Below are 20,102 nucleotides of genomic sequence, written 5' to 3' on the forward strand. Positions count from 1 at the left end.
ATATTCAAAGGTTCAAAGCCTTAACCAATCGGGAATTGTGTTAGCCTTTCTTTGCTCGGCTCATATGGAAGCATGTATCTGCAAACTGTAGTATATACATAATCAATTGTATATATTGATCGATTTCTTATGTTAGACGATAAAGTCTAACATAACGTCTTTAGCAAAAACTAGCCATAAAGATTAATCATATAGCAATAAACCAACAGTGTGCCATTAAGGAAGAATAGAAAAAGGGACAGAAGAAACCTTATCAACCAAGGTAACCTTCCTTCACATAACCCCTGTGCTTTATACATATCTATGTAATTACAAAAAGAACAAACGTATTCGATCATCTGATTCAATCATATGAACAAACATATTCATGCATGATTCTAAAAAGAAATTGGAATTCAATAGAATCAAAGGCATGCTATTTCAATTATCTAGACATGCATAGTGTGTTATGTAGATATATATAGATCATTAAATAGAATCAAATACATGTACAGTAACTATGACAACTCAAGAATATGCGTACAGAGGATTGAATCATGCATCATAAAATAATTGAGGGATTTATAGAATTATGCCATGAAATCTATAGATAATTGATCGCCGATCACCACATCGCACAATTGAGGGATAATGGATGCAATTAGGTCATCCAATTTTGTGCATATCCTCGTGGGTGGTTTGGATAATTGAAATATAACAAGCAATGAACCATGAAATGCAAATCAAACATATATATAAGTTATTGATCAAGAGCATCGATGAAAATAAAAAAAAAACAAAAATTGCTCAGCGGAGCGTGGTGATAACGTGTTATAAAGTTGAGAAAATATGGAGAGAGAATAGTTGGGAGGAAGTAGAAGTATATCATTCAGTCTCATTAGCCTCCTTTATATAGAGGTAGGGTTTACATCAAAGTACATAACTAATGAGTATTTACATGGACATCCACATAGATAATAATATTTACAACAGAAAAATAAATTTCATCACTTTTTTGGGAGGCTTTTTCCAACAAATAAATCATCGAAAAATGTTTGTACATTTATTTTTATGGGTAGCTTTTGTTGCCGATTGATTCATAGTAAAAAGCATGACTTGTAGGATTGCTTCATTCGCTTGTAATATCCACTTTTCGATCACATATGAGTATATCGACATTTCAGCTTTTAGGTCGTATGAATATATCACTAGTATGTTGATATATATATATATATATATATATATATATATATATATATATATATATATATATATATATATATATATATATATATATGAGGGTCATTCCACTAAGAGATTTCTTTTTTGGCCATTTTAAGAGATTCCTTGTTGGACCTACTTTTCGATCACATTTCAGCATCTCGATCGATTGAATTTTTAAGTCTCAATATGTAGTTTACTTATGCAAATTTTTAGCTAAATTGATGATCATTAAGGTATCGAAATAGATTAAATAATTTGGTTGCAAATTTGCAGAGGTGATCTACTCATATAGACCTAAAAACTGAACGGTTGAGATTTGAATATATGATCGAAAAGTGATAACTGATCCCTTAAAGTTGCCAAAAAAAGGGGATCCCTCACTAGAATATATATAGCCCTTCTAGTGAGGAATTCTTTTTTTTTTTTTTGCCATTTTAAGGGATAGCTCATTAGACCTATTTTTCGATCACATATTCATATCTTAACCGTTCAGTTTTTAGATATATATGAGTAGATCATCTCTGCAAATTTTCAGCCAAATTAATAATCATTAAGGCATTAATAACTTCGATTTACAATTATGAACACGAACGGTTCACGTTGGATAGATTTAGTTCGTTCATTGATTTAATCTAGTTAGATACCTTAACGATCATCAATTTGGTTGAAAATTTGCAAAAATGATCTATACATTAGGACCTAAAAACTGAACAGTATAGATAACGAGATACAATCAAAAAGTGGATCCCACAAGGAGTCCCTTAAAATGGCCAAAAAAGGGGCTCTTAGTGAAATGACCCTCATATATATAGACTAGTGATCTATTCATAGGACCTACTTTTCTGACCATTTTAAGAGATAGCTTGTAGGACCCACTTTTCGATAACATACCGACATCTCGACCGTTGTTTTGGGCTCTCTACAAGTAGATTAATTCTACAAATTTTCTGCTAAATTGATCAAATAAATGGCGAACCGAATCTATACAATTTGAACCATTCATATTTATTATGGTAAACTACAATTATGAATAACTCAATGATTTTTAATTTGACTAAAAATGTTGTTTAAGTGACCTAATTATAGAGACCTAAAAATCTAACTGTCAATTCTCAATATGCATGTGATTAAAAAGTAAGTCTCACAATTCATCTCTTAAAAGAAATGATTCCTACGTGAATATATATTCCGAGAGTAACTTACGCCGAGCTTCTTTTGGGTGTGTTGACAAACTGCTGCCACTCATTTGGGATTCAAACAGAGAACAAATTAGATGGAGTTAAGTCCGTCAATGCTATGGTGAGTGGACAAGTGTCCACTTACACTCACATCAATGCTTTGAAACCCAACGAGATTTTTCTCTTGATCTCTTCTTTTCTGGACTTGTTGTTGTTCTTTTTTTTTTTTTTGATGACTCTTTTCTGGACTTGTTCCATTCCTTTATTTCTTCCTCCTTCACTTGGAATCAACTTTCATCTTTGTAAATTACATTATAGATTCACACTTCAGATTTGTTACATGATTTCTAGATTGATTACTCTTTTCATTTTCCTTATTCTTTTTTTTGTTTTTCTTAAGTTTTGCTTGTTGAATCAATCTCAGTTTCGGGCATGTGTTTCTCATCTTCTTAAGGTTGGATGGTGCGAAGACCAAGGACCAATAGATCAAGGAGTCGCCTATGGAGGTCCGATTGAGAACGTAAATACATATTTTGCTCTCTTTCTCTATAATCTTTACAATTTCTCTTTCTAAGAATGGAAACAATTTTCAGACTATTATTATTTTGGTCATTGGTGTTTGAGAAAAGTCTAGAACAAGTTCAGTTTAGAGAAAAATGCATATGTTAAAATCTACTAGCTTCGTACCAGTACAATGCATGTGTTATAATAGTGAACATAGAAGTGGCTTTGTTACCCAAATCATCATAGAAGTGGTTTTGTTGTATCATAATAATATTTTAAGATGATCCTATTATGAGGTTCTACTGTTTAAGATGAATGGTATTATGAACATTTTATAACTTGGTGAAGTCGATGACACCAGACTTGGCTTTATAGTGTTAGCGTGTGTGCGCACCAAAATTTATTTCCAATTGCTGGCCCACGAGGTGAGTGGAAAATCATTTTTGTTTTGTCATAGAGTGGAAAATCATAAGAAACGGCAAAACACTACACATCCATCTTGGTGCAACTTGGTCTCGATGCATTGCAGCCATGCTCAGTATGAAGCACCCAAACCTAAAGGCACCATCTATAAGACTCTAACCACCCTAACCATGTAATCCCTTGCTTTCAGCTGGAAACAAAATGTTCTGATTAACTAAAGCACAGCAGCCCCATGGTGTCCCCATCCTTGACATATTAACTTCCATCCTTGACATATTGACTTGAAACTATTTGATTAGTTAAGTCAATAAAGTTTGAATAGTATACTTATCTTGTACATGCTTTAACTATGCCAAACTTTTGCTACTATATATGTAGCTGAGGTCTTTCCATTTCTCATTGACATAAGAATATGGCATACTATAATATCTACCCTGTTTTGGCTCTTTACTTGTCATGTTTTGTTTCTCTTTCATCAGCGCAGAACTTGAAGTTGCCATTAAAATCTGTGAATCTTGGGAACTGGCTTGTTGTAGAGGGTTGGATGAAACCTTCTCTCTTTGATGAAATACCTAACAAAGATCTTTTGGTAAAGTAGTTTCTGCTGGCTAGTAGTGTTTTGTCTTAGTTTGTTCCAGTTCTTTAATGGGATATTCAACCATATTGATCAATAATTTGAAGCTTTTGATTTTAATGATGTATTAAAAGGATGGGACAAAGGTGCAATTGAAGTCCACAAAGCTTCAGAACTATTTGGCTGCAGAAAATGGGGGTGATTCCATTGTTGTTATTAATCGCACTGCAGCCTCTGATTGGGAAACTTTCAGGGTGAGCTCTCCAGATCAGTGGTGACTTAGCTTTAGCTTCACATGTACTTTCCATGCTTCAACTGATTTTTCTTCCTTTGTGTAACAAATACAGTTGTGGAGGATCGATGAAAATTCTTTCAACTTTCGAGTATCAAACAAGCAGTTTGTGGGATTGTCACGCCAGGGAACCAACAGGATAGTAGCAATGAGAGATGCACCTGGTGACACCGAAACATTTCGGATTGTAAGAAAAGATGGCGAGCCAAATAGGATTCGCATTCAAGCATCCAATGACTTATTTCTCCAGGTACTTTTCCCTCTGGTAGCATGAGCTAGCAAATTGAGTTTATATCAGATATTATGTTGTTAGATCAGCACGTGTTTGAAAGGGGCTGCTCTAGTACTTGATGTTAATTATATGACAGACAATACGATCAATATTCCATTAACTGTAAATTAGTTATAATTTGGCTTGAACTTTTATAGATTGAATAAAAGAGGAATTAGAAAATTAATGACACAGTTTTTTGTTGTGATCAGGCAATATCAGATACGGTACTGACTGCAGATTATGGAGGCTCGGGTTGGGATGACGGTAATCCATCTGTGTTTATTATGACAATAGTAGGCTCATTACAAGGTGAATACCAAATAACAAATGGTTATGGTCCGGATAAAGCCCCTCAAATCCTGCAGGTAAATTTGCATCTTAACAAAAAGATCAGCAAACTGATCTGATGTAACTCAACTGTTTAAACAGATAGAAGAATGCAGTCAATACTAAATGGTAATTGACGTTAAACCCACCTATGCTTAATATATAGGACCACCGGAACTCTTACGTCACTGAAGAGGATTTCAGATTCATGTCATCCAACGGCTTGAATGCTGTGAGGATACCAGTTGGATGGTGGATTGCATATGATCCAACACCTCCAAAGCCTTTTGTTGGGGGATCATTGCAAGCCTTGGACAATGCTTTCACTTGGGCACGGTAAGTACTGGGTACTGAAAAATCATCAAACATTTATAAGCACACACACTAGCACAGAACATAAAAAAAATGGTACACAACTACAGATAAACCACAGAGAGGAAAATGCTTCAAATTAGTGTAATTACTGTTTTACTCCTTGAATATATATGCAGAAAATATGGGTTGAAGGTGATTATAGATCTACATGCGGTTCAAGCTTCCCAAAACGGCATGGAACACAGTGCAACAAGAGATGGGTATCTGGAATTTGGAGATTCCAGCATACGGGACACCGTGAAAGTTATAGATTTCCTAGCAGCAAGGTCTAACGCCTTTAAATTCTCACACACACACACACACACACACACACACTCACTCACTCACTCACACACTCACGCTAATGAGGCGAGATTGCAACCAACAAATGTGCAGATATGCTAAAAATCCAGCTCTCGGAGCAATTGAGTTAATAAATGAGCCTTGGGCACCACTCGTGACTCTAGACACCCTCAAAAAGTATTACAAAGCTGGTTATGATGCAGTAAGGAAGTACACCTCAAGTGCTTATGTGATCCTATCAAACCGCTTGGGACCTGCTGATCGAAAGGAGCTCCTCTCATTTGCCCAAGGCCTCAGTAAGGTAGTCATAGATGTGCATTACTACAGCTTGTATTCAGACATGTTCAACGGTTTTAGTGTGCAAAAAAACATCGATTTCATCTACAACCAACGAGGTTCTGATCTCGCTGCTGTGACCACTTCTAATGGACGCCTCACTTTTGTTGGTAAGACATGATCGAAGCAATCAGTACTTGTTAATCTATGACTATTTTGTTTGCTTTTTCTTAAAACAAACAAAAATTTACAATACAAAGGCCTGATAAGCTACATTGGTTGAGGCTGTGCTCCGTACTTTGTATACTCTACAGGGGAATGGGTTGCAGAATGGGCAATAAATGGAGCATCTATGCAAGACTACCAGAGATTTGCCAAAGCACAACTAGATGTTTACGGCCGTGCTACTTTTGGATGGGCGTACTGGTCTTACAAGTGTCAGCACAATCACTGGAGCCTCAAATGGATGATCGAGAATAACTATATAAAACTCAATTAGCTTATTCTATAATCTGGAATAATGCTGAATCAGCTGTCTTTGGACTCTATCAAAGAAAAATGAGGAAAATAGAATAGTTCTTTTATCTCTGATGCTTGATGTGGTTTTAAATGCTAATAACCAAGCATTCTTGTACTCAACCTATAAATATTTTCTGTTCTTATGGAACAAACTCGTTTCAGTACCGGTATTATTATTTTTCAATTAATCTTGTGGAAGCAACAGTCTATCTGCAATTATTTTTCAATTCAGTTCAAGGATGAATCACCAACATAGGTTGTGGAAGAACTGCTAAAACCTGGGGTGCAACCATGTTAATTTTATTGGATCAATCTTGTTTACAATAAAGCCATTGATCTAAAGCTTGGGGAAGCCCTACACAAGTGCCCCAACAATACCACTTCACTTTGTAATAGCGAAAATTTATAAGTGTGCAATATTAAATTATAACCTAATTAGTCAAAACAAATAAACGTGCACACCCCATGTATATTCAATATATTTCTATCAGAGCAATCAAATGAAGTGGGAGCACTCAAGCTCTTAAATCTTGTCCACTACAGATTTTCTTAGTTTTTATATCAAATGTCAGAAGCTGAAGTAATGAACATTAAAAAAAAAAATGCTACTTAATTATTTTCTCCTTATTTCTGGAGTTGAATTAAATAATTAATGCAACCAAATGAATCTTATCACTGAGGAAATTGGAGTTCTTGATTGAGATAAAGTTAGTGGTTGCTTTGTCAGCACTCTAGATAGGGAAACATAAGTCAGTTAGAAGGACTTACCTAAATTAGGGCCCTTCACTTGCTTAATAAAATGTTGAGGCGTGAAACTTTTTGAGTCCACAGCTACTTGTCTTCCAGCACTCTATGTTGGATTCGTTCGTAAAGAAAACCTGATAAATATCAGAAAATAAGAAGATGAACCAATGTAATCAATATTGAACTAATACAAACCCGACCAGCTAAACTAACCAGAATGTCAACTGCACAAGATCACAAGACCTCTGTAGATTTTAAAGCTAAAGAAAATAAGGAACCAGCTTGCAGCCAGCCCCATATAGGCTCTGGAGCTTACTAGGTGTCAAAGGATATATAAGGGGTTAGGCATCAGGACTGACTCTGAAATTAATACCAAGTATTTGATCGTTAACCAAAGATTTGATCACAGATATGTTTAAACTTCTTGTACCAATGACACTTGCTTCTAACATATACGTTGCTGAAAACCATGAGAACCATTCAAAAGCGTCATCGATAATAGACATGGAACCTGAGTGTTGACATCAGAAGTTAGAGCAATTGGTATATAACTGGAAATTGACAAATAGTATTTATGCTTAAATGACCCATAAGATGTACAAATAGTATATCCTCTTCCATTACATCCTTAACAGTTTCTGGTATTACTTATATTTCATAATTTGTCAGAAGGTATGGATGAATTCGGAAAAATTCATTCTGCCATCTACATATATGGATACATACCTCCATTACCTGGTACGGGGGAATGAAACGGATACTGAAATTACCTTGATGTATGGTATAGATCAACATATCCTTCAGCCAAACACAGATATGTGGGAGGATTATTCTGCTGAAGAAGAAGACAAAGAAAATGGATCAGAACTTTTACCATCTACTTATCATGTTGGAAGTTATAAAGGATATTTCTAGCTCAGGTTGTTCATCAAGTGTAGATGACTGAATTTGAAAGCCAAATACTGATAAGAAAACATGTCAAGAACATTGAGAAACAATGTATAGATCTCTAGTTTAAAACTATTCATTATTCACAACAGATAAGCAAATCTGCATAAACATAAATTTAGTTCCTCAGCCATTAAAGTTATACTTGTAAGTAGATACTTATGCAGGGAAAAAAAATTAACGCTAAAATTAAGTGAATGAATTCCATGTAATATATTTTCTACTGTAATAAAGGAAAGGATGTAGGTCTATATGTTCAATAGTTACAGCCACATACATGTATTCACCTGAAAGTAAGGAGGAAAGGACAAGTGACTTGAGAAGTATGTGAAAGGAAGTCAAATAGTCCATATCGACAATTTCGAACAGATCAGAGTCTACAAAAACTAAGTAAAAAGCCAGAAGGTGGCAGTTCATAGGAAGACATATCTTATGGGATTTTCTTGAACTTCCCTTGTTTTGGCATGGGATTTTAGGAAAGTAGGAATGGCACCTTAAGTATGACTATTCAGTAACTACAAGTGCATCAATATAAGAGACGTACAGCATGGGTAGTGAGACTGAGTACTGACTATACTGCTCCAATAGTAATTCAAAGCTCATCTAGGATGTCTAGAAGAAATCCATGATGAGATAAACACCTACGAATTTAAATAAAGAGATCTACGTACATACATTCCCTTCATTCAAATTCCTTTTCTCAGTTTCATCTTCATGTTCACTACTTCACAAACCTGTATTATGCAAAAATAAAGACCACCACAAGAATCATCTGTAGAAAATTATACTGGTGACAAAGATTTTTGACACCAAGTTTAACGCTTCTTTCTGATAACTTTCCTTTCCTTCAGTTGTCTCTTTACTTTGATATGAATCCTGCAAAGATTCTACTTGGCCTTTACCGAATAGTGCAGAAGGTATTACAACTCGTATATCACCTATCCCATTCACCTAGCAGATGAACGTAGAAGAAACAAACAGACCGGAGAACCCATTTAAAGTTACCAATTCCGAGTTCAACTGGATTGTTAGTTCCCTAGTGAGTTTTACCATAATAATACAATTCAATGCATTTGAAATGAGGACAGAACCTTTGTGGTTTTTCAGGCAAGGGATTATTGGTGCGGCATTAAATTTTGGGCATGATTATTCGTTAATGAGGTTCATTTTGTAAGTTCTTGTTTTAGGTTTGCACCTCCCACTAGTCTTTCAAGTATATTCGATCACTCACAATTGACTTTTACAAGGAATCACAGGAGTTGCACAAGGAGTCTAAATCAGATACATACTTCTACATTCTGAGTAATGATGAGCGATCTGGTTCCATCATCAATTTATGATTACATACAGTACACAAATCATTCAAATAAACCTAATATATATATATAGCAGGATATTGCAGACAATTCAAAATGTACCTCTTGAGATTTCTGAAATACTTCCACCAATTTCTTCAAAGCCTCTTGATCACTTGCTAGCTAGTAACTACTCTAAAAACAAGATACAAGTAAGAGATATATGAATTTTCAAACAGAGAAGGAAAATGAAATAAAACCAAAATTAGAACCTTTACTTTCTCCAAAGATAACCAAACAAAGCAAAAAATCAAGAACTGCAATTGGATCAAACCTGCCAAGACTGAACGTTTAATACAGTCTCAGGCCCAAATTAAAGCAATCCAAGCTGTGCGGCATCGAAACCTCGCGCTTCTGAGATGATCAAGCATGGCCTGGGAGCCTTGGCGAATGTTTGGGTCGAAGAAGAAGAGGTGATCGGTGGTGTTTGGAAGCGAATACAAGCGAAACGTTTCAGGGTTTGGAAGTTGAAGAAACGTCTCGGAGAGTGTCTCGAAATTGGGGGTTTCAGAGGGGTCGAGTGGATAGTTGGATAGATTCAGGGGTTTACACATTTTCCCGCCATTTTGAGCCTAAAATATATATATATATATATATATATATATATATATATATATATATATATATATATATATATATATATATATTGTTTTAGAAAACTGAAAATGTGAGAGAATTGAGTTGTATTTTCATGGGGAAATGATTATTTACCCATTTTTTGGCTTAATTAATCCCATTTACCCAAACACTCTAAGAGATTGCCCGCTTACACAACAATTTTTATTTTTAAACCCTACTTACCCAAAACTCTAAGAGTTTGACCTGTTTTCTTCATATTTTTAGACTGTTTTGCCCTGATCAATCTCTCTCCTCTCAGTCTCTCTCTCTCTCCCCCTCACCAATTTCTCTCTCCTCCCCCCTTACCGATTTCTCTCTCTCTCTCTCTCTCTCTCTCTCTCTCTCTCTCTCTCTCTCTCTCTCTCTCTCTCTCTCTCTCTCTCTCTCTCTCCAGACGACGTCAGATCTCTCTCTCCCTCCCTCCATCCCTCCAGCAGGTCGCCCACGACGCCGGCTCTCGTCATCGCCGCGCCGGAAGTAGTCGTCGTGCTCTCCGCGGCCAGGCTCGACGCAAAGCCGACGGTCCTCGTCGCTTAGAAGCTCGGCGAGGCCGGGTTGGACCTTCTGAAGGAATCGACGACCGCCAGTAGAATCGGGTACGTCTTCGATTTGCTTCTGTCTCTCTCGCTGGCGACTGATCATCACGGAAATCGCAACTTCATTGTATCTCCGGTCCCGGGCTGCAATCGGAGTCAAATCAGTGTGAAGGCAAATGGTCAACCGGAATTGTGGGCAAAATCGACAACCGGAGTCGAGATTATTGGGGGGCAATAATCGTCCTATTGGGGGGCAATAATGTGTCTTAATTGTTGTAAAGTCTCTATAATTGTGTTCAGTGATATTTTCTTTTGTGTTTAAAGACTGCTTCTAATGTGTTTTGGTATTTCTGATATATTATTGGGGGGCAATAATCTATTTATTGCGGGGCAATAATCTATTGGGTTTTTGTCCATTTACCCCATTTCTAGGGATTTTTTTCCCACTAACCCCATTGAGTTTTTTTAATTCCCTCTTACCCAATACACTCTAAGGGAGTCTTCCCTAATACCCCATTAAGATTTTTTTTTTGTTTTTAATTTTTTTTTAATACCATTTTACCCCTCACCCCTTATTTACTTAGAGAGAGAGAGAAAATAGAAGAGAGAGAAACCATAGGAGACTTCGCCGGAGCCCGTCACCGGTCGCCGGAATCCGGTCACCGGTCGCCGGATTCCGGTCACCGGCCGCAGGATTCCGGCCAACTTTCGCCGGATTCCGACCAACTTTCGCCGGATTCCGATCACAGGCCGCCGGATTCCGGTCACCGGAATTTGTTGAAAATCTCACCGGAAAGGTTTTTTGGCCCCCAATAGACATCTATTGCCCCCCAATAGACCTCTATTGCCTCCTATTGCCCCCCAATAGACGTCTATTGCCCCGATAGTCTATTGCCCCCTAATAGACGTCTATTGCCCCCCAATAGAACTTTCGGTAGCCGAAATAGGAACTAATCTTCCTAAAATTTGACAGATAAAACTTTGATTAAAGAAAAAAACGAAGAAATTATATCAATTTTAAAACGTCTATTGCCCCCCAATAGACGTCTATTGCCCCCCAATAGACGTTTCGATTACCGAAATGAGAACTAATTTTTCTAAAATTACACAAATATAACTTTAATTAAAGAAAAAAAAGAGGAGATTACATTAATTTAAAATATCTATTTCCCCGCAATAGACGTCTATTGCCCCCCAATAGACGTCTATTGTCTCTCAATAAAACTTGTTTTTTCCTTTTTTTTTCTTTCCTTTTCGACCTTCTGCCCCCTATTTTACCAAAAAAGTAAAAAAATAAAAAAAGCAAGAGGGTTGCAGCTCAATCATAAAAAAACAAGTCAAGGTATGGACTATATGCAGGATGAGTAGGCTCCAATCTTCAAAGATTCTCTAATACTAGTTGTTGCAAGTCCATACAATAGATAATTAAGGAAAAATAAAAAGAAAAGGAGAAAAAAAAGATGGCTGCTCAGAAATCAAAAGATTCAAAACACCTACTATTCCCCTCATCTCATCTACCGGCCTTTCTCAGCCCCTCACTCTCTCCACTCCTTATCTTCCTCCTTCGCTCCTCTTCTTCTCCTCCGTTGAGTACATCCAGTGCGACGTTTCCAACGCCGAGGACTCCAAGGCCAAGCTCTCGTCGTTGACCGACGTCACTCACTCACTCACCTCTTCTACGTCACCTGGACCAGCCGATCCACCGAGGTCAGTCACCGCTTTGGAGTGGGATGAGATCGAGTTTCCGGATGCTACTGGTGGACCTGTAGCTCGAGGTGTTCGACGAATCGCCACGGCAGAGGAGGACTTGGGAGTGGAACCGCCGTCGTCGTCGACGGAGAAATTGTCGACTTTGAATTCGGCGTTGTGGTCGTTACTATGATCGACGGTGAAGTGGTGCTGGACTAGGACCAGCCAGTCGTCGAGGTCGACTCCAATCTGGATAGAGTCGTCGAGGTCGATTCCTCCGGTGACGAAGCCGTGGTGGGCGGCCCGAGTCTGGAGGAAAGGGAGACGACCTGGGTCCAGCGCCGGCGGGGAGAGAGAGCCTGGGTCGTGCGCCGGAGCCGGAGGTCAGTAGGGAGAGAGGGAGGGGCATAGAGAGAGGAGAGAGAGATCGGGATGTGTGAGAGATTGGTGTTGAGTGGCAATGGTTGTAATTGTTTAATTGGGCTGAGGGCAAAATGGTCATTTTCTATTAAATTGTGTATGTGGGAATAAAAATCTGTTGCTGGGGTAAGTGGGATAACTTTGGCTCATTTTGGGGCTTTTGGTCAAGATTATTGCGGGGCAATAATATATTTGTTTTGTTATTTTTTGGAGGAATATGGGTGATCCTTTTGTTGTTAGGTGCATTTATTCTTGTTAAGAGGCCACCCGGGAAGCCTAGGGTGAAGCGGTTCAAGTGAAGTGGAGAGTGTGAAAAAAAAAAAGCCAATTCGTTGTGGACTTAAATTCACCAAGTATTGAATTTGAATACCTGTACTTTTGTAAACTAATTTAAAACCAAACTGAGTTACTTCTGACCATCTATAAAAAAATTATTGGGGGGCAATAAATTTTTTTTGACCTCCCAATCCTAATTATTTTGGTTAATGAATCTAGCAGCATTTTGTTGAAATGACCTGTAATAAATGAACCACAGTTAAGACATTATTGCGGGGCAATAATCTGTCTATTGCCTCCCCATAGACCACCCCAAAAATCACTAGTTTCTATCATTGACAGATTATTGTACTTTAATAAACTCAAAACAACATAAGACTTATCAAAACTCTAATTTCAGTGATTAATTAACCACAGTTAAGAAATTATTGGGGGAGCAATAATCTGTCTATTGCCCCCCAATAGACCACAATTTTGACGTCGTCCGAGACCTGCAAGCGAAGCCCAGACCCGATTCCAGCGTGGAGCTTCGGAGCTTCCTGGACATCTGACGAACAAAACCGGCGAAGCCCAGACCCGATTCCGGCATGGAGAGCTTCCCGGACATCTGACGAACAAAACCAGCGAAGCCCAGAGGGGTTGGGATCGTGGAGTTGGATGGCGTCATCCTCTGGTGGTCCGACGGTGGGACAAAGCGGCGGCGGTGGAGGCCGACATCGACGGTGGAGTGGTGGGCGTGGTGGCTTAGAGAGAGAGAGAGAGAAAGAGAGCCTGAGACGAGGTTAGAGAAAGAGAGAGAAAGAGAGAGAAAGAGAGAGAGAGAAATCGATGAGGGGGAGGAGAGAGAGATATGAGTGTAATTTGTTAATTAAAATGAGGGCAATACTGTCAAACACTGTTAGATTGGGTAAATGGGGTTAAAAAACTCTTGGTGGAGTAAGTGGGCAATTTTTGGGCTAAAATTGGGTAAGTGGTCACGACCCCTATTTTCATTGATAATAGGGGCCTTTTTATATAGAAGATTAAAAGCAAAGAATCTGGATCTTACAAGGTAACTGAATGATACAATGATTGAAATATCTCCGTAGATATCGGTAAGACTAACCCTATTACAACTCAGACAAGTAATCAGAGTTTGGGTCAGACACTAGGTGTCCTTAAACAGTCCCCCTTGTGTCGCCCAAACGTGGTGCTCCTCTCGTTGCCTCGTCAAAAACCTTGCAGAGTAACAAAAATCCAGTGGAACAAAAATAACTTCGGTCAAAAGAGAAAAAGAGGATAACACACCCTTCACGTTTCAAGACCAAACATGTAGACATCTTCCCCTGATGTCTACATCTCCCCCTGATGACAACAGTCATGGGAGTTCGGATAACTTCCGAAAATGATGCTACCAACATGTTTCTCGAAAGTGAAATTTAGGTAATGACTTAGTGAACAAGTCTGCCACATCGTCTTCAAATCGAACCTAGTTTACTTTGATCTTGAGGAAAGTCTGTTGTTGCTGATGATGCTTGGTGTTGTCGCCTTTGATGTAGCCTTGCTTCATTTGTTCAATGCAAGCGGCATTATCCTCATAAATGCTCATAGGCTCATATGTGGTAAACTTCAAACCACAATTGCTTCGAACATGCGTAATTATGGATCCAGTCCATATACATTCACGAACTACTTCGTGAAAAGCAATAATCTCTGCATGGTTTGAAGATATAGCGACTAGGATCTATTCTGTAGACCTTCAATATATCGCGGTCTTACCCATGGTGAACACATAACTCGTTTGGGAACGACCTCTGTGTGGGTCAGAGAGGTACCCAACATCAGCAAAACCTTCCAAAACACTAATGTCGTTTTGGGATGGGAATAAAGGACGCAGGCTAGTGTTGGCGGCGTTCCTGTGATAAATCCATCATCTCTCTGTAGGGATAGAACAAGCCCATATCACCAGTCAAATGGCGTCGCGTTGGCGCAGAGTTATATCTAGCTAACAAGTTCACTGCAAATGAGATGTCTGGTCTTGTGCATTGAGCTAAGTACAATAATGCGCCTATTGTACTCAAGTAGGGCACTTCTGCCTCTAGCACATCTTCATCATCATCCTTCGAACGAATAGGATCCTTTCTAAGATCAAGACTACGGACAATCATGGGGGTGCTTGAAGGTTTGACATTGTCAAAATGCCTAAACATCCATCAACACGGTGCTCAAGTTCCAAACCGAGGCAAAATCGTGTTCTCCCAATATCCTTCATCTCAAACTCAGATTTCAAGTGTTCAGCGATTTCCCTTAACTCTTTAAGGGTTTCCAATGAAGATCATGTTACCAACATGAACTGTGATAGAATTCGAAACTTGTCATAAAGACGCGCGGGCATATCCCTTCCCAATCAAGTAGTCACTTTAGTGAGCGATTCAACCACATTGCAAACGCGGTCCGTGGTCTAGAGCCACTTGACTTGAGTGAATGAAGTCCACCAGGAACCTTGATGTATATTCCGTATCTAGATCCCCATAAAGATACGTAGTGACCACATTCATAAGCTACATGTTCAGTTATTCGGAAACTATCAAACTGACAGGGTAGTGGAGTGCAATGACATTCATTACGAGAGAATATGTCTTCTCGTAGTCGATTCCAGGGTGTTTTGTGAGAAGCTTTGAGCTATAAGGCGAGATTACCATCTCTTTTTCTCATCACGTTTTCTAACGAAGACCCATTAGTCAATATGTTTTATGTTAGGAGGTGTTGGCATCACTGGCTCTAAAAACCTTCCTCTTCATTAGAAAATCCAACTTAACATGGATCACATCTTTCCGTTTAGGCCAAATTTCTCTACGTTGGCATCATTCATCAACGGAGAGTGGTTCGATATCATCGGACTCAACGAACTCATGCGCAATGAAATGTGCGAATACATCATCAATCATGATGGAGTTTTCAACCCACGTCTCATGCACACTAGTGTAATTTTTAGATAGCTCTATATTCTCAGGAATAGGTTCTGACGTTGAGGCATCCCCCAACGATAACTATAATCCAGAACATTCTCATGAGACGGATTTTGAGTGTCAATGATCAAAGGATTGGTTGTGCCAAAGTATCCTTCAAACCCACGGGCCTCCCACGCATCCTAGCTGGGGCCATGGCCTGTGATGCCAGAGTGCCACTCTCTACAGCATTGATGTCATGCCTACCTCCGTAGGGTGGTGTTGCATCCTCTCGTAGGGACGTCCATCCTTGCAGGCATGTTTGCAGCAAATATGTGTGATCTCGTCACTTTAGCGGGGATCAAGATGAGACATAGTGGGGACAGACTACGACAATTTATGTCGTTCCTGTTGAACATCCGTGTTCTTATCTCCCCCTAACGACGGGAAGACTGTCTCATCAAAGTGACAATCCGCAAGACATGAGGTAAAGAGATTGCCTAGTAAGGGTATTAAGTGGCGGACGATTGTTGGAGTCTCATATCCAACGTATTTGCCCATTTGTCTGTGAGGACCCATCTTAGTGCGTTGTGGCGGCGCAATAGGCACATAAATAGCACACTCAAATACGCATAAGTATGAGATACTTGTACCCAGACTAACTGTAACGCAGAGATAGATTGAGTGGCGGTAGGTAGTAGACGAATTAGCATAGTTGCAAGCGATATTGCATAACCCAAAGCTGATATAGGGAGATTGGTGCGCATTACCAATGTCCAAACTACCATCATAGTCGTTTTTGTGAGACCATTTGGGTGTGTACATGGGAATATGATGTCTAATATCAGTCCCAGTGATATGCAATAACCATCAAAAGTCTTCGATATAAACTCTCTAGCATTGTCAAGTCCAATTGACTAAATAGGATGATCTGGGGAGTGAGCCCGTCGTCATATAATATATGCTAGGAGTGTAGTATAAGCAGCATGACAAATGGACAATGGCACAACACGTGACCAGCGTGTTTGCATGTCAACGAACATTATGAAATGTTTAAATGTCCGCAAGTTGGTTGAATAGGTCCACAAAATCCCCTCGGATTCTATGTAAGAACATAATAAGTATTTTCGTATCCTTTGCATAGGACAGTCTCAGTCCTAATTTCCATAAGGAATAGGCTTTGTAGAACGAGTGAGAGGCCTTAGAAGCAACCAATGAGGATTTTGGTTGGGCCTGAGCGTCTGAAAACGCTATTAGAAGCAAAAATGGTGATTACATCACCTTTCATGGCCTCATGGCTATGGGAAACATAATCCATGGTGTCATGACCATGGGAGACGCCTACCATGGCATCATTAGAGTGGACAGGGGCGACCCTAGGTCGGAGCCGGCGCCAGAGGCAGCGGCGGCGGTCACACTCAGTCCAGGAATCAACCTTTGATTCTTACTTCGTTTTACTCGAAAGAATGGATGTTCGTGTGAAATCTTTAGCAGACAAATCATCATATCATGACTAGGATGACATATCCTATCGTGACAAAGCCAATAGGATGACCTATCCTATCGTGACAAAGCCAATATGAGTCTAAATCCAAGAGATCTTCTCTCATAACTTTATTGGATTTGATGGCTCGAATAGTGGTGGGACATAAAATCCACGAGAGAGACACATAAGTTTCTCGCCTTTGTTCGCAATCATTAAAGGTATTGCAAATGAACTCTTTTCCGTTCTCTACATGTGTTTCTACATGAAATCCATTGGCACGAATAGCTCAATAAGGTTCGATTCGCCCTAGGAGCATAGAAAGTTTTTGTGACAGTAATCAATGTGCCATTTGGCAAGTGAAATTTGGACCATTCCATGTCTTTGAACTAATTCTGATGACCCAGCCATCGTGGTCACAAAGTAATATATTCAGAATTTCAATTGGAGTCAAAATGAAAAGAACTCAAAATTTTATTCATAAGCAACAGAGTACATCATTGTTTCTTAACCATTGTTTCTTAACCATTAAGAGAATCTAATCCAAATACTAGCTAATGCAAAACAAAGGTATTCGTTTGACTTCTTTCGGTAACTCCAAAACCAATATGACCAGGTGAGTAGAGAGATGTCGGTGGAGCAAAGCTTGCTTAAGTAGCACTTATCTGAAAACCTTCCTACACATCTTACTCACTTTGGATGAGCCTAGTTGAAGAAAAACTAAACCAATGACATTTAGTACAAAATATATGGCAATTGTCTATTATGTACATCTCTTGGAAAATAAAGACTTTATTCAAAATCGCCAGTCTCTTGATCTTGACTTGATTTAAAGTCTTCAACCCTTAGTTCGAGATCACCTTCTTGATCTTCTTATTCCACGTAGTGAGCTTCACAATATGTTTTATAGGCAGTGACAATACTCTCACGAGCTCTACAAATGTATGCCCAATGACCGAATGATCCGCATCAAGAACATACATCTCTGTGCTCATGCTCCCTTGATTGAGGCGCTTTGAAAGCGTCATTAGGATGACTCTTAGTGTTGGTGGCGCCACCAACATCGTCAGAGGCGTTACCTCCCTCTCTCTTTCCACGTTGACCTCTTCGGTTCCATGTCAGCCTATTTTGGCGGTTACCTTCCTCATTAGAGCGAGAATATGGACCAGAATGTCTAGAATTGTCCCTAGATTTAGGGTTTCACTCTTGGCGCCATCTCTTAGGGTGGCAACTATAATTGGACTCCAGAATAGGCTCTATTCCCACATGTCTTGAATTATAGTTCTTCACAAGGATGTTGTCATACTTTTTAGAGACGTTCATAGCTCCAATGAGCTCATGAAACCTTGGGATCCATCCTGCAGTAACATCGATTCGATAGTTCTTAGCAACCATTAAAGTAGAGACGGGGAAGGTAGAGAAAGTCCTCTCAATCAACATCTCATCTTTGATCTCTTTACCACAGAATTCCATTAAGGATTTAATGCGAAGTGCTTCTGAGTTGTAATCAAGAACTGTTTTGAAATCACAGAAGCGAAGGTTATGCCATCTCACTTCTAGGTCAGAAAGTAGGGAGTCACGGACGTTGCCAAAGCTTTCTTCGAGTGAGACCCACAGCCTTCTGGGGTCTTCTTCATTCAGATACTCGTATTGGAGAGAATCATCCATATGTCAAGTCATTGGGATGACAGCTTTCGCCTTATTTGCCTCCAAGGCTGCTCTATTTGCTTTCAAAGCTTAAACTTGCTCAATAGTTAGCATGTCCTGGCTAAGCTCAAGAATCATATCCAGGAGTCCTTGGGCCTTGAGATGCTAGTGGACATCACGAACCCACTTGTGATATCCAGAGCCAGTTATTCCCAATGGAGCAAAGTCCAGTTTGTTCAGGTTACTCATTTTGAAAGAGAACAAGAAAAAATGGTTAGTTTTGGAGCAAAAAGGCTACTACGAAAACAATAAAAATTTCTGAACGTAGTCGCTCCTAAGAAATTAGAAATTTCTGAGTGTAATCGCTCCCAAGAAATTTGATTCCAAGAGGTATTGGATTAGATTGAAACAATAATGTAAGTGGTCGATCATAAATTCTCAACAAACTCTAAGTTTAAAAATCTCAAAAAGCTCCAAGCGTAGCCCAAACCCCCACAGTTCGGCTTAGGTCTCCCCACGAAAGAAGAAGGGGGGGGGGGGGGGGGTAGAAAAAGAGAGGTTGCAAGTCCCGGAGAAAAACAAAAGGAATTGAAATCTTAAAGAAAAGTACATAAAAGCGGGAACTTTAATGAAAAATTACCTTGAAAAGGACAAATGGGGGTCGCCGGAACTTTTGATGGGAAGTTGGCCGGGAAAAGATGCTTCTGGCTGGTGGTGGCCGGAACTGTCCTAAACAGTTTCTGTCCTATTTTTCTGCCTGCGGTTCAGCGACTTAGGCTGCTAGTTCAGTCACTTTAGACCAGTTCTTGAGGTTTTGCTTCTTGTTCCTGAATCTTGGCTTCGAGGTGCTACTGGTGATCGAGTTTGGTGACCGTAGACGGTCTGGAAGGTGGCGAACCAGTGGAGGACGGTTTGGAGCTTTCTAAGGCTGGTGTTTTCCAACTAAATCTAATGGTTCTGCCGCCGGTTTTGGACTCTTGGGGTCGAGGGCTTCAAGGTATGCGGCAGAGGCATAAAGGGTTTCAAGGTTTTGTATTCGGATTTAGGGTTTTGTATTCGGATTTAGGGTTTTGGCTTCTTGAATTAGGGTTAGGGTTTCGTGTTGATAACGTGTTTTAGGAAAACTGAAATTGGGAGAGAATTGAGTTGTACTTTCATTAATAATAGGAGTCACTTTATATAGAGGATGACAAGCAAAGAATCTGCGTCTTACATGGTAACTGAATCATACA

The 20,102-nt window shown here is 39.3% G+C and overlaps 1 protein-coding gene and 1 long non-coding RNA gene across 5 annotated transcripts; one reads left to right on the forward strand and one right to left on the reverse strand.

Annotated features, from left to right (window-relative positions):
- The first annotated feature begins 2,658 nt into the window (after positions 1–2,658).
- LOC133724343 (probable glucan 1,3-beta-glucosidase A) lies at positions 2,659–6,425 on the forward strand. Of its 3 annotated transcripts, none has more exons than XM_062151043.1 (9): positions 2,659–2,887; positions 3,788–3,897; positions 4,017–4,136; positions 4,230–4,424; positions 4,658–4,813; positions 4,942–5,111; positions 5,267–5,416; positions 5,526–5,878; positions 6,023–6,425. In XM_062151043.1, the coding sequence occupies exons 1-9, from the start codon at positions 2,722–2,724 to the stop codon at positions 6,205–6,207; spliced, it is 1,605 nt and encodes a 534-aa protein (XP_062007027.1). In that variant the 5' UTR covers positions 2,659–2,721; the 3' UTR covers positions 6,208–6,425. The 3 variants fall into 3 exon arrangements, with proteins under 3 accessions (XP_062007027.1, XP_062007029.1, XP_062007028.1); XM_062151045.1 differs by having other exon boundaries at positions 2,799–2,901; XM_062151044.1 differs by lacking the exon at positions 2,659–2,887 and having other exon boundaries at positions 3,697–3,897.
- Positions 6,426–6,995: 570 nt separating this feature from the next.
- Positions 6,996–19,728, reverse strand: LOC133735885 (uncharacterized). Of its 2 annotated transcripts, XR_009859326.1 has the most exons (6): positions 19,511–19,728; positions 9,549–9,846; positions 9,338–9,409; positions 7,742–7,806; positions 7,185–7,482; positions 7,004–7,105 (listed from the first exon to the last, which is right to left on the reverse strand). It is a non-coding gene; the product is annotated as an uncharacterized LOC133735885 (long non-coding RNA). The 2 variants fall into 2 exon arrangements; XR_009859328.1 differs by lacking the exon at positions 7,185–7,482 and having other exon boundaries at positions 6,996–7,105.
- Positions 19,729–20,102: the final 374 nt, after the last annotated feature.

The sequence above is a fragment of the Rosa rugosa genome, chromosome 1, assembly GCF_958449725.1.
Source record: "Rosa rugosa chromosome 1, drRosRugo1.1, whole genome shotgun sequence".
Lineage (NCBI taxonomy): Eukaryota > Viridiplantae > Streptophyta > Magnoliopsida > Rosales > Rosaceae > Rosa > Rosa rugosa.

What these genes read in the sequence shown, in the direction of transcription:
- LOC133724343 (XM_062151043.1), top strand. Translation starts at nt 2,722, where the DNA reads ATGATTTCTAGATTGATTACTCTTTTCATTTTCCTTATTCTTTTTTTT. An exon ending in TCAAGGAGTCGCCTATGGAG is followed by an intron (nt 2,888 to 3,787) that starts GTCCGATTGAGA and finishes CTCTTTCATCAG; the next exon opens with CGCAGAACTTGAAGTTGCCA. An exon ending in CTGATTGGGAAACTTTCAGG is followed by an intron (nt 4,137 to 4,229) that starts GTGAGCTCTCCA and finishes TAACAAATACAG; the next exon opens with TTGTGGAGGATCGATGAAAA.